This window comes from Pongo pygmaeus, chromosome 20, assembly GCF_028885625.2.
Source record: "Pongo pygmaeus isolate AG05252 chromosome 20, NHGRI_mPonPyg2-v2.0_pri, whole genome shotgun sequence".
In the NCBI taxonomy this organism is placed as follows: domain Eukaryota; kingdom Metazoa; phylum Chordata; class Mammalia; order Primates; family Hominidae; genus Pongo; species Pongo pygmaeus.
This window is the reverse complement of record NC_072393.2, coordinates 49,549,489-49,564,976: the sequence shown is the minus strand read 5'-3', so window position 1 is coordinate 49,564,976 and position 15,488 is coordinate 49,549,489. Positions and strand designations below refer to the sequence as shown.

General features: G+C 52.5%; 2 protein-coding genes across 7 annotated transcripts; one reads left to right on the top strand and one right to left on the bottom strand.

The window, feature by feature from the left end:
- Nucleotides 1-60: 60 nt before the first annotated feature.
- Nucleotides 61-4,923, bottom strand: ZNF576 (zinc finger protein 576). 5 transcript variants are annotated; one of them, XM_054463466.2, is made up of 3 exons: nucleotides 4,659-4,923; nucleotides 4,050-4,149; nucleotides 61-2,423 (listed from the first exon to the last, which is right to left on the bottom strand). In XM_054463466.2, the coding sequence occupies exons 2-3, from the start codon at nucleotides 4,132-4,134 to the stop codon at nucleotides 1,996-1,998; spliced, it is 513 nt and encodes a 170-aa protein (XP_054319441.2). In that variant the 5' UTR covers nucleotides 4,135-4,149; nucleotides 4,659-4,923; the 3' UTR covers nucleotides 61-1,995. The 5 variants fall into 5 exon arrangements, with proteins under 5 accessions (XP_054319441.2, XP_054319442.2, XP_054319439.2 ...); XM_054463467.2 differs by having other exon boundaries at nucleotides 4,050-4,146; nucleotides 4,659-4,914; XM_054463464.2 differs by having other exon boundaries at nucleotides 4,501-4,855.
- IRGQ (immunity related GTPase Q) lies at nucleotides 4,909-15,488 on the top strand. 2 transcript variants are annotated; one of them, XM_054463460.2, is made up of 3 exons: nucleotides 4,909-5,264; nucleotides 5,907-6,438; nucleotides 7,880-15,488. In XM_054463460.2, the coding sequence occupies exons 2-3, from the start codon at nucleotides 5,909-5,911 to the stop codon at nucleotides 9,219-9,221; spliced, it is 1,872 nt and encodes a 623-aa protein (XP_054319435.1). In that variant the 5' UTR covers nucleotides 4,909-5,264; nucleotides 5,907-5,908; the 3' UTR covers nucleotides 9,222-15,488. The 2 variants fall into 2 exon arrangements, with proteins under 2 accessions (XP_054319435.1, XP_054319436.1); XM_054463461.2 differs by having other exon boundaries at nucleotides 4,949-5,244.

Sequence of the window (15,488 nt, the reverse complement as noted above, 5' to 3'; positions counted from 1 at the left end):
TGCAGATCTGCTGTTCTAGGCAAAAGCAGCCATCAATGATACACAAGTGAATGAGTATAAAACTGTTTAAATAAAATTTTATTTGCAAAACCAGGCAGCAGGCTAGAGTTGGCCATAGTTTGCAGACCCCTGTCTTAGGCTGTAAATTCTGTTGCATGTGACAGAGACCCAAAATAATGGTGGCTTAAATAAGATAGAAGTTTCTTTCTTTCTTAGGTAGCAATATGGAAGTGGGCTGGTATGGTGGCTGTGCTCCCTGAAATTGACAAGAGACCCAGGCTCCTGCTATCTTGTTGCTCTGCCATCCCACGTGTTGCTCTTGTCCTTATGGTCTGAGATGGCTGGATACCATTTCCGTATTACAGTTAGGAAGGTGGAAAAAAGGTATGTCCCTTTCTTTTCTTTTTTTTTAAACAGAGTCTCGCTCTGTCACCCAGGCTGAAGTGCAATGGCACGATCTTGGCTCACTGCAACCTGTCTCCCAGGTTCAAGCAATTCTCCTGCCTCAGCCTCCCAAGTAGCTGGGATTACAGGCGTATGCCACCACACCCGGCTAATTTTTGTATTTTTAGTAGAGACAGGGTTTCACCATGTTGGCCAGGCTAGTCTCAAACTCCTGACCTCAGGTGATCCACCAGCCTCAGCCTCACAAAGTGCTGGGATTACAGGCGTGAGCCACTGTGCCCAGCCGTCCCTTTCTTAAGCTTGACTATTCTACCCAGGAATTTAGCCAGAAATCAGTCACAAGGCCACATCTAGCTGCAAAGGAATCTGGGAAATGCAGTCCTTTCAGCTACCATGTGCCTAGCTAAAAACAGAGACAGTGATCAGTCTACCACATCCACCTCACCTGTGGGCTTTAAAAACATCCCTCAACATAAACAGTCTATAAGTATTATATGCAAGGCATCGACCGTTGTCTGCAGGTGCAGGGCAGGTAACTAAGGGGGTAAAACTGGCCTGGTGGGACTCATCTCCAGTTGAGGGTGACATCCACTGCTCCCTCCAGCCTGTTGTAGCTTCTGTCCTGCCCCTGCTGACAATGTCAGCCTAGGTTGGGCCTTTCAAGAGGGCTGAAAATAGGATCTTAATGGGAAATCTCCCAGTGTTGGCCAAATAAAACCCGAAACAGAAGGTATCTCTGTTTGATTCCAAACCAGTTTCCCCACAAAGCGAGGCCAACTCTGGCCTGAGCTCCCCACCTGCCCACACCCTTATGTTCTCTGGAAATTCCCACTCAAAAGCCAGAGCTCCCTGTTTAGACATTTTAATATGAATGTTTTCTGTTTTTAGATACTATTCCTGTTAGCTTATTCATACCATTTCACCTACACATATGAAAAAAATATTTCATGACTAGAATGATATACAAAATTATTTAAACGAGACATAAATTATCGGGGGACTAGTGCCATCTAGTGCCATGGCCCCTCTGAGTGAGGATGGCAGGGGGTGGGAAAGAGACACAAGGACTCCAATTGCCACCCCCACTCAATTGGGGTCCAGCTCCCAACTTTGCTGCCCCATCCCCAAAAGCCCAAGTTGCTCCACATCTGGAACTCATCTGGTGGCATTACAGGCCAGCAACACCTCACCTTCCCTGCCCTCATTCAGGCAAAGGTCCAGGGCAATTTGCTCCCATAGCCCATGGTATCCATCTGGGAAGAATGAAGGGTGATGGCACAATCTGCAGCTAGGTATTTAACTGGGAATAGGGAGACACAAACCATTTCTCTCCCGCACTCCCTTCCCATTTTTTTCTTAAACAAAAGATCTCGTTACTGTCTGATTTCACTGTCTCACGAAGGCCCTGTGTCCTCCAAAGACTGAAGCTCTAAATGAGAATCTTCTGGGTCCTCTTTATTAAGAGGCCTCTGCCTTCCCAGGGGAGGGAAGCAAATCCTTCAGGGCCCTCAGAGTTCCTGCACCCCGTATCATGGGTGAGTCCTACCGGCCACAGAGCCACCTGTCACCGTGGAGAGGCTTAAGCTGCACTCAGAGTTCCCCCCGGGCATGCCGAATGTAGTGTTGATGCAGCCCTGCTTCCTGAGCAAAGTCCTGACCACACTCTGTGCAGGCGAAGGTGCCGGGAGGGGCACGGACCTCATGCATCTGACGGTGCCGCCTCAGAGAAGCAGCCTGCCCAAAGGTCTTGCCACAGTCAGGACAAGGGAAGGTGGGCTGGGCAGTAGTGGTTGCAACCGGCGGGGTGGGCTTGGCGGCTGGACCGTGGCTGCGCTGGTGGGTGATCAGGGCTTTGGAGGAGGGGAAGGAGCGGGCGCAGGTGAAGCAGATGAAGAGGACCCCCTGCAGCTTCTGGGCCACGAAGTCCGCTGGGTGCTCCCGCTTCATATGACGCTCCTGGAACTTGGAATCTGCGAAGGTGATGAGGCAGCGGGTGCACTTCGGGGCCCCCAGGTGGCCTGAGGGATGTGGGGGAGAGGTCAGGGGAGGCCAGCAGGAGTCTCCAAGACCTCTCCTGAACCCCAGAATCACATCAACAATTAACATTGAATGTGCTATGTGCTAGGTTCTATGCTAATACTGGACAACCAAACAGGAGAACTGTTCTTGGATCTATTTTATGGATGAGCAAACTGAGATTCAAAGAGGTTAGGCAAGTGGCCCATAGTCATGAGGCTAGGAAAGGAAATGGTGGAGCCAGGGTTGGAACCCAGAGAGTCAGCCTGCCCAACAGAGGGGTATAGTGATTACAGCACAGCCTTTGGAGCCAGACTGCTTGGGATTGAATCTCACCTCCACCACTTCCTAGGCAATTACACCAGTTTCCTTATCTGGAAAATGGGCTAATAACAGTATCTACTCCATAGGACCATTGGAAGGAATAAATGAATTGCTGTACAGTCATTTGCAATTATGACTAATGATACAGAGAAATCCAGCCTGACATCCAGGATCTGGCCTGGTACTCACAGCTAGACCTTGGTGTTCTGTTGAACATAAATTTTCACAGAATATCAAGGACAGACAAGGCCACGCTGTGACTAGAATGAATCAAGACAAGACTACATCATCATAATGTCTGAGCACAGACAAAATATGAATGCTGTCCAAGCGGAAAAATGACCAAACATCCTCCTATCCTGGCTAATGTGAATGTCTGCTGCTGCTTTATCAGTCAGAGCTTGAGCCTCGCCTCCTTCCTTACTCCTTCTGGCTAAGATTTATTACGATAGCCAATCATAGAATTGCCCCTGCTTCCTGGTAGCATCCAATCCAGAGCAAAACAATTTTGCTCGAACCTTCCCCAAAATCACCACCCACAAACCCAAATCCTATGTTGTTTTTACCATTCTTAGTGAGACACCCCACAGTTCCCCCATGGTGTGTGTTCTTCATTGCAGTGAGAAACCCAACGTGTTCAGCTGCACCTGTGTTCCTGGTAGTCTCTGGCTCAAGGGCATAGAGACTACAGCTCTTGTTACAAATGCCTCTCTCTACCTCAGTTCCCAGTTTAAAGGGCCTATTATTAGAAGGACTCAATGAGATAATGAATGTTAAAATCGTTCATAATATGAGAATAAATACACCTAGCTCATAATAAAACACTGAGCAGGAGGTGCTGCTATTACATGTCAAACTGGCTACCATCATTAACCCCTAGCTTTCCCCTTTGCTGCAGTTAATCCCATAACCACCCTGTGAGGTGGGTAGTGCCACCCTCTTTTGACAGTCAAGGAAACCAAGGCCCAAGTTACACTGAAAGTCTAGGGCAGAGTTGGGACCATAATCTTGGGGTTTCTCTCCCAATAGAACCATTCCCAGCCACATCTCCAACCCAAGCCTCTCTTGGAAGCCACCCTGAATGCATAAGCATTGCAATCCTGCTTATATGGCCAGAGGAGGGTGAGTACTCTGGCCACATAAGCTGGTGTGGAGATGCACTTCCTGCTAGGGCAGCTCAGGGACCATTACAGCCCCTTCTCAACAGGCAAAACTCTGTGGAGCCTTGGACACTGAAGTGCCACAGAGATCTTAGCATCAGCTCCTCCACCCTACCCTCTAGCCCGCCAGCCATGTGTACTCACAGATGTTGCCTCCTGGGCTCTGGGGACTTCTCTCCTTGGGTGAATCCTGCTGCTTCATGTTCTCTTCAGGGTTCGGGTCCTCCATGGTGCTGGGACCCTTCTAGTCAGGAGAGGAGCGTGCATGAGTGAAGCTGTTCATCTGTTACCAGTCTTAGAGGGCACCCTAAGTCTATGACCTTTGACATCGCCAGAGGCTCTCCTTGCCTGCCTTTGACCCCTACGACATACTATCTCCTTGAACTCTAATTGATGGAGTTCTTGCTAAAAGAAGCTTCAAACCTCCCAAAGGACTGGACTTCCTGGGTTTGGGACTCCCCTAGAGTCTTCTCACTGGTGTGACCTATGACCTGCTGCATCAAACTAACTTCCTGAACTCAGCGTGGAAGCCTTGATCTTTGACACCAGCGTCATCCCAATCTCAAGTGTCTTGGGGGCAGGTAGTGATACCCACCCTTTATCCCAGTTCTTCCCGGGAAACATCCTCTGACATCCTGTGATTTTTGTTCCGCCCAGAGCCCCCGCCTCCCACGCGCGCTTGCAGCTGCTATCCCGCTACGCTCCAGCGCTGCCTACAGGTTCCTGCTCCCAGGCCTCAGTTTTCCTCCTTACAGCAGAGGGCTGCCTTTCGCTGCGCCTGTGAGTCGCTGGCTACAGCGCCGCCACCCAGAGAGAAGTGGGACAGGGACCACTCAGTCTCAGGGCCCCCGTGGTTTCCGCGCCCTTTTGCCAGACGAGCCTCTCGGAGCGGAGATCCCGGATTTGCCATCCGGCAGTAGTATAGTCGCACCAGCCCGGTCCTCAAAATAACGGGAGGGGTCCGTCTCTGCCCTATGGCGCGTTTGATGACGTTCAGCCTCCCGCGGCGTAGATACCCAAGCTTTTTGCGCATGTATGGGTAGACGCTCGTGGCGCGCAGGCGCGTTGACTCATTCATTGTTCTAGGCCCTGAGGCCGCCGAAGAGGGGCGTGCGCACTTCGGCCGTTCTGCGCAGGCGCTGCGAAGGGCTGGGTCTCTGCGGTCTGTCTTCCAAGACACACCTCCTTGGAAGAGGGAGTGACGTCAGGTTAAAGCTACCAGGACGGGTCCCAGCATCTCTAAATCACCGCGCCCTGGCCTCTTCGGCCTCCGTCTGCCGCGGCCGAGGGGCCGGGCTTCTCAGCTGCTGACCCACTGCCACCGACTGCGCTCTCTCTCGTGGGTCGGCTTTTTGCTCGGTTGGTGATTTGGAAGGGGGAAGGGGAAAGATAAAAATAACAATGTGTCCGAGGGAGGAGGGACTGGAAGCCAGATTTCTGAGGTTTTATTTTTATTTATTTATTTTTCAGAGAGGGTCTTTCTCTGTCGCTTGGGCTGGAGTGCGGTGGTGTGATCACGGCCCACTGCAGCCTCCAACTCCTGGGCTCAAGCGATCCTCCCGCCGCAGCCTTCCGAGTAGCTGGGGCTACAGGCGCACGCCACCATGCCCGGCTAAATTTTATTTTTTATAGAGACGGAGACTCTACCAGAGAGTCCCACATGTTGACCAGGCTGGTCTCGAATTCCTGGCCTCAAGCGATCTTCCGGCCTCGGCCTCCCAAAGCACTGGGATTACAGGCATGAGCCACCGCGCCTGATTTCAGAGTTTTTGAAGCAGAAAGGGAAACGTTTCCATCTAGAAAGAGGGCGGACAGACAGGACGCCTGGGATTCTGGGGGAATAGGGTCTGGGCTCTGGATTTTTTAGGTCCTGGAAAGTGACACTCAAGAACCGAAGGGGACAGGGTGGAGGACCGAGGCCTGGATTCCGAGTGGGGCGGTTAGGAAAGGAAAAGGCTAGGTGCTCCCTGACCCAGGGCTTCTCCACCCATTGCTTTCCAGCCATGCCTCCGCCGCAGGGTGACGTGACCGCCTTGTTCCTGGGGCCTCCGGGCTTGGGGAAGTCCGCTCTGATCGCAGCGCTGTGCGACAAGGATGTGGAGACGCTCGAGGCCCCCGAGGGACGGCCGGACTCCGGGGTCCCCAGCCTAAGAGCTGCGGGCCCAGGCCTTTTTCTGGGCGAGCTGAGCTGCCCACCCGCAGCGCCGGGGCCCTGGGCGGCGGAAGCCAACGTGCTGGTACTGGTGCTGCCCGGACCCGAGGGGAACGGGGAACCGTTGGCTCCAGCCCTGGGAGAGGCAGCGCGGGCCGCCCTGGCCCGAGGGACCCCGCTACTGGCTGTGCGGAACCTCCGTCCTGGGGATTCACAGACTGCCGCCCAGGCCCGTGATCAGACAGCAGCTCTGCTGAACAGCGCGGGGTTAGGAGCCGCGGATCTGTTTGTGCTACCGGCGAACTGCGGCAGCAGCGACGGCTGCGAGGAACTAGAGCGCCTCCGGGCGGCGCTGCAGAGCCAGGCAGAAGCGCTGCGGAGGTGAGTGCCGGCTTTCTGGCTGGGTCCGTTAGTCGAGATCCTAGGCACCTAGGTGCGTCCATGGAGGTCCATGAGATCCCTCCCCCAGTGAGTTTGGGGCAAGGCTTAGCTCTATTATTATTATTATTTTTTTTCCTCAGAGACAGGGTCTCGCTATGTTAGCTAGGTTGAATTTGAACTCCTGGCCTTAAGCAATACTCCCGCCTCAGCCTCCCAAAGTGCTAGGATTACAGGCGTGAACCACCACACCCGGCCTTTTTTTTTGAGACAGGGTCTCACTCTGTCGCCCAGGCTGGAGTGCAGTGCCGCCATCCTAGCTCACTGAGGGCCTCCACCTCCTGGGCTCAAATGATCCTCCTGCCTCAGCCTCCAGAGTAGCTAATACTACAGGCTGCAAAACAGGATCTCACTGTTTCCCCAGGCTGGTCTTGAACTCTTGGCCTCAAGCCATGCCCCCACCCAGGCTTCCCAAAGCCCTAGAATTAAAAGGGAAAGGCTTAACACTTTATCTGCTGGGGCCCTGAGGCTCATTTTTCCAGGCCCTGCCCCGACCAAGGTGATCCACCCTCCTTGGCCTCCCAAAGTGCTGGGATTACAGGTGTGAGACACTCTGCCCCAGCCCCCTGGAAGATTTTACCTGAAAACTCTAATCCTTGAGCCCTCCCCACCATCAGCTTTGTTTTCAAGCGACCTAAAGCCACACCCGCAATGAGCTTTATTATTTTGGGGCATCCTCATCCACCTTTCTCCAGCTCCCTCTCGTTTCTGTGCCCACTTGCTGGCTACCTCCTGAATTTTCTCTACCACCTGCCAGCTTCCTCATTTTACAGACTTAAAACGAGGCTCAGAGAGGGACAGTCCTTTGTCCCAGTACACTATCATCTTTTTTCCTTAGCCTCACCTGCCCGGGAGTCACCTTAGCCACTCCCCCTTGGTAAGAACTAGTAGATGAGATTTCTCCCCTCACTGACCCTCCTTAGGCCCAGCCCCTGAAAAGAGTGCCCTTGGGGACCTTGTCTGTCTCAAATAGTGCTGGACTTGTGTTTAGGCCACAATACAGTTGCGATTCTTTGTTCTAGGCCCCACCCTCTGTGAGCTTTGTCCCACCCAGCACAGCTGACCCTTGGAAAAACCCCGCCCCCAAATACTGTATTCCATGAAAGTTTCAACCCAATCCCCATTTTGGGCTAGGGTGGGAAGCCTGACCTTATGTCCACCCGTCCAATAATCAAGACTCCATTATTGCTTGAAGCCTCACCCATATCATCACGGCCCCTCCCCATCTGGTTTCTATTTGCTGTGCCATCAGTCTGGCCCTTCCCTTTCCTACCCCTGCCCCATTCTGGGATCATTAGGAAAGCTCTGCCCTTGTCATGATGGCCCAGTCCATGTCACCCAGCCCCTTTTCTACCTTTGACCCTGTCCCTTCTTGTCCCCACAGGCTCCTGCCACCGGCCCAGGATGGCTTCGAGGTGCTGGGTGCAGCAGAGCTGGAGGCTGTGCGTGAGGCCTTTGAGACCGGCGGCCTGGAGGCTGCGCTGTCGTGGGTGCGCTCAGGCCTGGAGCGCCTGGGCAGCGCACGGCTAGACCTGGCCGTGGCCGGCAAGGCTGACGTGGGCCTTGTGGTGGACATGCTGCTTGGATTGGATCCTGGCGACCCAGGTGCTGCGCCTGCTTCGGTCCCCACAGGACCCACTCCCTTCCCAGCCCCAGAGCGCCCGAATGTGGTGCTCTGGACCGTGCCTCTGGGCCCCACGGGCACTGCCACCACCTCGGCCGCCGCCTCTCACCCAACGCACTACGACGCCCTCATCCTCGTCACCCCTGGAGCCCCCACTGAGAAGGACTGGGCCCAGGTCCAGGCCTTGGTGCTACCAGATGCGCCTCTTGTCTGCGTGCGCACAGACGGCGAGGGCGAGGATCCGGAGTGTCTGGGAGAAGGCAAGATGGAGAAACCCAACGGCGAGAGCTTAAAGAACGCAGGCGGAGGGGGATTGGAGAATGCACTCAGTAAGGGAAGGGAGAAATGTAGCGCTGGATCGCAGAAAGCAGGCAGCGGGGAAGGTCCTGGGAAAGCTGGCAGCGAGGGTTTGCAGCAGGTTGTCGGCATGAAGAAATCAGGTGGTGGCGACTCAGAGCGGGCCGCCGCGTTAAGCCCGGAGGACGAGACGTGGGAGGTGCTGGAGGAGGCGCCGCCGCCAGCGTTCCCCCTACGGCCTGGCGGACTCCCAGGGCTGTGCGAATGGCTGCGGCGAGCGCTCCCCCCAGCCCAGGCAGGGGCGCTGCTGCTGGCGTTGCCACCAGCATCTCCCAGCACTGCCCGAACCAAGGCTGCGGCGTTGCGGGCCGGGGCGTGGAGGCCAGCTCTGCTGGCTAGTCTGGCGGCGGCGGCGGCACCACTCCCAGGGCTGGGCTGGGCATGCGACGTGGCACTTCTGCGGGGTCAGCTGGCGGAGTGGCGACGGGGCCTGGGGCTGGAACCCGCGGCATTGGCTCGACGTGAGCGCGCCCTGGGCCTGGCTTCTGGAGAGCTGGCAGCGCGCGCTCATTTCCCAGGCCCGGTGACGCGCGCCGAGGTGGAAGCAAGGCTGGGCGCCTGGGCGGGCGAGGGCACTGCTGGGGGCGCAGCACTGGGCGCTCTCTCCTTCCTGTGGCCTGCGGGTGGTGCAGCGGCGACAGGTGGTCTGGGCTACCGAGCGGCTCACGGCGTCCTGCTGCAGGCTCTCGACGAGATGCGGGCTGATGCTGAGGCTGTGCTGGCACTCCCTGAGCCTGCCCAGTGAGGAGTGGGAGCGGGCTTGGGAGTCCAGACTCTGACAGGGGATGCCTGGGCTTAATCCTGGGTGCTTGAAGGGGATGTGGACTCTTGACTTCTAGCTGGGATGTGTGACTTCTCATCACCTGGATTCAGAGAGTCTGGGGGACAGGAATCCTGATTTTTTTTTTTTTTTTTTTTCCTTGAGAGGAAGTCTCTTGTTGCCCAGGCTGGAGTGCAATGGCGCGACCTCGGCTCACTGCAACCTCCGCCTCCCGGGTTCAAGCGATTCTCCTGCCTCAGCGTCCGGAGTAGCTGGGATTACAGGTGCCTGCCACCACGCCTGGCTAATTTTTGTATTTTTAGTAGAGACGGAGTTTCACCATGTTGGCCAGGCTGGCCTCGAACTCCTGATCTCAGGCAGTCCACCCGCTCCGGCCTCCCAAAGTGCTAGGATTACAGGCGTGAGCCACCATGCCCGGCCAGGAATCCTGGTATCTTTGGGAACCATGGTGCATGACATCCAGACCCTTCTGTCCTGAAGGGAGTTGGTGGCCCAGACTCTAGCAGGGACTATGTCTTTGTCTCCTAGGGAGTAGAAACTGGAGTTACTGGGTGTTTAGTCCTCCAGGGGACGGGGGTAGAAGTCCTGTTTCCTAATTAGTGGGGAGGTGTCCATAACTGGGACCTGAACTCCAGTATAGGGGAGGGAGACCTGAGCACCCCCGGGAGCTGGAACTCTTGGGCTTCAGAGCCTCAGAGGGAAACAGGGTCTACATTTCTCTGGGAGAAAAAACCTGCGCACAGGTCCCCAAGGAGCAGTGGGCTTTGAATCTTGATGGGGTGGCAGAGGCCCCTGGGGTCTCAGACTCCGGGGTTCTAAAATGGCTGTGGACCTTGGTTCCTAAATCTTGGGTAAGGGGAGGTCTGCATCTGGAGGAGGGATCGGGGGCTTGTGGGAGAAAGCTGGAGACTTCTTGATCTCTCCTGGGGAGTGGATGGGTTTCTATCATTGCCCTCCAAAAGTATGTAGGGAGGGTGGTCCCACAAAAATGAGGTGAGGTGGGTAAGAGGTCTGGGCATGGTGGGCCCTGGGAGTAGCCAGGGACCAGGAATGAGGCCTTCTGGGTGTGGAAGGGCAGGAAAGCATACCTCAGAGACAGCTCCTCCAAACCTTGTATTGGGATCCCAGCAACTGCCTCTGTGAGTGTGACTGGGAAGGGATGTGACTGCCTTCATCTTCTAGGTGCTGAGCAATTCAGGTGATCTCTGGGGAGTCTGTTTCTCTGTCTCTTTTCTTTAAGAGTTTCTATCTTTTTTTGGCCTTGGTTTCTCCTGTTATTTAACCATAACCCTTTCTGGCCTTGGTGTTTTGTGCACCCTCCTTTTTGGAAGAACAGCTGTACTGCTGCACTGGTCCAAACACTTCTGTATGGACACCTTGGGTATCCCCAAGAGGCTCTGCTTTCTGGTGTACATAGAGGGTGCTGCATTGAGCCAGGGGCCCACCAAATGGGTGGTCAGGCATTCGAGACCATAGGAATATGCCAGGAGTGAATGAAGCAAAGGCAGAAACCACAGTGCCTGGAATGTTCTAGGCTGCTAGCCACATGTGGGGGAAAAGTTGCAGGTTACAGAATTCTTCAGTGTCAAAACAGAAAAGGAGGATCTGAGAATCCAAGCGATAGAATCCCTTTTGTCGTTGACAGAAAGAGCAAAGTCCAGAGAGGGCAGGCTTGAGGCCCAACAGCACACAGTAAGGCCCTGTGGGTCTGGCCCTTGCCTATTCTCATTCCCTGCCCCTTCCCATTCCTGTCCAGCCTGATAGACTTTCCTTCTTTTTTTTTTTTTTTTTTTTTTTGAGATGGAGTCTCACCTTGTCACCCAGTCTGGAGTACAGGGATGTGATCACTGCTCACTTCAACCTCCCACTCCCAGCTTCAGGCGATTCTCCTGCCTCAGCCTCCCGAGTAGCTGAGATGACAGGCATGTGCCACCACACCTGGCTAATTTTTGTAGTTTAGTAGAGAAGGGATTTCACCCTGTTGGCCAGGCTGGTCTCGAACTCCTGACCTCAGGTGATCCACCCGACTCAGACTCCCAAAGTGCTGGGATTACAGGTGTGAGCCATCATGCCCGCCTGACTTTCTTTCTGATGCCTAAGTGGCCACCTTGAGTCCTGCCTGGGGACCCTTGCACCTGCTGTTCTCTTTCCTTCAAGGCTCTACTCACAACTTCCTGTTCTACTCTCAAACCTTCCTGTGACGGGCTCATTCAGATCTCAGCTCACGTATCCCCTCAGAGAGGCCTTCCCCTCCCTGACTACCCTATCTGAAGTAGCTCACATCCCCCCATTATTCATTTCGGCCAGTTGACTTTCCTTGTAGCAATTATTACTGTCAAAAATGATCTTATTTATTTACCTGTTTATTGGCTTTTGACCCATTGCCAGTCCTGTTCTCTGTTGTTCCCCCAGCATCTAGAACAATAGGTGCCTGACACAATAGGTGCTTCGTAAAGATTTATTATTATTATTTTAGAGACAGGGTCTTGCTCTGTTGCCCAGGCTGGAATACAGTGGGATGATCGTGGCCCACTGCCATCTCCAACTCCTGGGCTCAAACGATCCTCCCACCTCTGCCTACAGAGTAGCTGGGACTATAGGTACACAGCACCAAATTTTCTGTAGAGACGGGGGTCTTGCTTTGTAGCCCACACTAGTGTTGAACTCCTGGCCTCAAGTGATCCTCCTGCCTTGATGGGATTACAGGTGTGAGCCACCACACCCAGCCTAAGTGTTTATTTCATTGATCAGTGTCAGAACTAGGATTGGGATTTAGATTGTTGATCTCTTGCCACAAGATAGGAAAATGGAGCAAGATGAGGAGAAGCAAGCATTTAATGGGAGAGAACACCCTTGTCTGAGGTCAGGGACCTGGGAAGCAAGCACGACTTTGCCACTGTCACTGTGTGTTACTTGGACAGTGCCTTATTTTCCCATCTGTGAAATGAAAGAGCTGGATAAGAACCTTAAATAGTTTTGAGATCCTGTCTCCCTTAAAAGCTGAAGACAAGGGTTACTGATCCAAGGGCAGATACTCGAGGGATGGTACCATCATCTCCAGCTTGGATTCCCACTGCTGATACAATTTGTCCCTTCAAAGTTGAGATATCTACCGTGGGGAGGAGCACTTGGTTCTATACTGAATGGCTCCAGGCATTTTCATGAAAGCTCTTTCAGCTTTAGGGGAAGAATATTCATCCATATCTGTAATATCTACACCTCTTTACCCCATCATATTAGTGTCTAAGCCCTGCAATCAGGCATGTCAGCCACGTGATGGAATGGGAGGGCTGCAGGGCAGCACCGTCCAGTAGAAACAAAATGCAAGCCACATATGTCATTTTAAGTTTTCTTTTTTTGAGATGGAGTTTCACTTTGTCTCCCAGGCTGGAGTGCAGTGGCACGATCTCGCCTCACTGCAACCTCCGCCTCCTGGGTTCATGTGATTCTCCTGCCTCAGCCTCCTGAGTAGCTGGGATTACAGGCGTATGCCACCATGCCTGGCTAATTTTTGTATTTTTAGTAGAGATGGGGTTTCACCATGTTGGTCAGGCTGGTCTGGAACTACTGACCTCAGGCCACCCGCCTTGGCCTCCCAAAGTGCTGGGATTACAGGCATGAGCCACCGCGCCCAGCTAATTTTTGTATTTTTATTTTATTTATTTTTTTGGAGACAGAGTCTCGCTCTGTCACCCAGGCTGGAGTGCAGTTGTGCGATCTTGGCTCACTGCAACCTCAGCCTCCCGAGTAGCTGGGATTACAGGCACGCACCATCATGCCCAGCTAATTTTTGTATTTTTAGTAGAGATGGGGTTTCACTGTGTTGGCCAGGCTGGTCTTGAAGTCCTGACCTCAGGTGATCCACCGACTTCAGCCTCCCAAAGTGCTGGGATTATAGGCATGAGCCACTGTACCCGTCCTAATTTTTGTATTTTTAGTAGAGATGGGGTTTCACCATGTTGGCTAAGCTGGTCTGGAACTCATGGCCTCAAGTTATCTGCCCACCTCAGCCTCCCAAAGTGCTGAGATTACAGCCAAGTTTTCTAACAGCCACATTAGAGAAGTAAAAGGAAACAGGTTAAATTCATTTTAACATGTTTTACTTAACCCAGTGTATCCAAAATAGCATTTCGACATGTCATCAGTTTTTTAGGTTTTTTTTTTTGAGATAGTGCTTCGCTTTGTTGCCCAGGCTGGAGTGCAGTGGCACAATCTCGGCTCACTGCAACCTCCACCTTCCAGGTTCAAGTGATTCTCCTGCCTCAGCCTCCCGAGTAGCTGGGATTACAGGCACCCGCCACCATGCCCACTAATTTTTGTATTTTTGGTTAGAGATGGGGTTTCGCCATGTTGGCCAGGCTAGTCTCAAACTCCTGACCTCAGGTGATCCGCCCACCTCAGCCTCCCAAAGTGCTAGGATTACAGGCGTGAGCCACCGCGCTTGGCGTCATCGGTATTATTTAAATGAATTATGTTACATTCTTTTATGCTGTCTTCAAAATCTGTTGTATATTTTACACTTACACCAAATCTCAATTACCGTGATATATTTTTATCTGAAATGCTTGACCTGTATTTTGATTTCATAAAATTCATAGTTGGAGAAGTAGATTCACATATCCAAGTTGTTCCAATTATATAATAGTTTTCCAAAAACTGAGATGGGTGTCCATTTTTTTTAAGTAGAGATGCAGGTCTGGTTATGCTGACCAAGTTGGTGGGTTGTTTTGTTTTGTTTTGAGACAGACTCTCACTTTGTCACCCAGGCTGGAGTGCAATGGCATGACCTCAGCTCACTGCAACCTCTGCCTCCTAGGTTCAACTGATTCTCTTGCATCAGCCTCCTGAGTAGCTGGGACTACAGGTGTGTGCCACCATGCCCGGCTAATTTTGGTATTTTTCTCAGAAATGGAGTTTCACCATGTTGGGCATGCTGGTTTTGAACTGCTGACCTCAGGTGACCCGCCCACCTCGGCCTCCCAAAGTGCTAGGATTACATAGTGAGCCACCAAGCTGGTTTTGAACCCCTGGCCTCAAGTGATCCTCACACCTCAGCCTTCCAAAGTGCTGGTATTACAGGCATAGGCCACCACACCTGGCCTCAGCTGTTCAATTAAAAGTAAATAAAACTTAAAATTCTATGTTTCATTGGCAGTAGTGCAACATTAATACTGAGTAGCCACATGTGATTAGTGGCTACAGTATTGGACAGGGCAGGTACAGAATACTTCCATCAACATAGAAAATTCTATCAGTCTAGCTTAGCTAGACTTTTAGGGCTTAGGGGCAGATAGTCCTTCAACTGACTTGGGCAAGTCACTCTACAAATGGCATCTACCTCACATGGTTATGGTGAGAATTCAGCGTATGTATGTACATGCGTGCACACAACATGCACACACACACATAACATAGTGCACCCTTTCCTGAAAAGCCTGACACACGGAGCTCAAACATGAGTGCCACCCACCCCTGGGCAGCACCAAGATGGCTCTAGTCCGGGCGCCTTTGTCTCACCCCCATGCCTTTGCTCGGAGTGTGCTCCTCATTTTTCTGCCACTTTGACCCTGTCTCTGATTTGGTCCTGTCTGACATCACTGCTGTATGCTTCGCTGCTCTCAATTTCCTCTGCCCTCATGCTAGCAGGAGTCATGCCAGAGATCATATCTGAGAAAGCAAGACAATTTCGTGTGTGTGTCTGTGCCCATAGAGGAGTGCTGGTTGTGTTGATATAGTTGTAGACTGGTTGTGTTTACACAGTTGTATATATTGACGCCCTTGAGTGTTATGACTTCTTTTGGGGGTGGTCGCCTTTTAAATCATGACTTTCGATGGGAATCAATTTTAGTCTTTGTAAAGACATAAGGTTGTTGGTAGGCATCTGTCTCTGGGAGCATCCAAGCAGAAAAGACGAAGACTCCCTTGTAGACAGATCACTGGCTACCACTGAAGTGTGTCTGCATGGCACCACAGGGCTGGAAGACCCTTGAAGGCAGGAATTCAAGGAAATGTATGATGAATTTTGGCATTGCCATCAGAAGGATAACAGGCATGGAAAACTTGGGTGAGTGGGCGAGACAACCTCATCACCACAGCAGAGTTCCATACATGCCTGGATAATGATAGAGGGATTTGTGTCCACTGCAGTGGGGAACCATGAAGGACACATCAAAGGTGTGGTTGGCCTGTGGTGGTCTTTGGAGGAATGAATAAAAATGAATAGAAATCCTA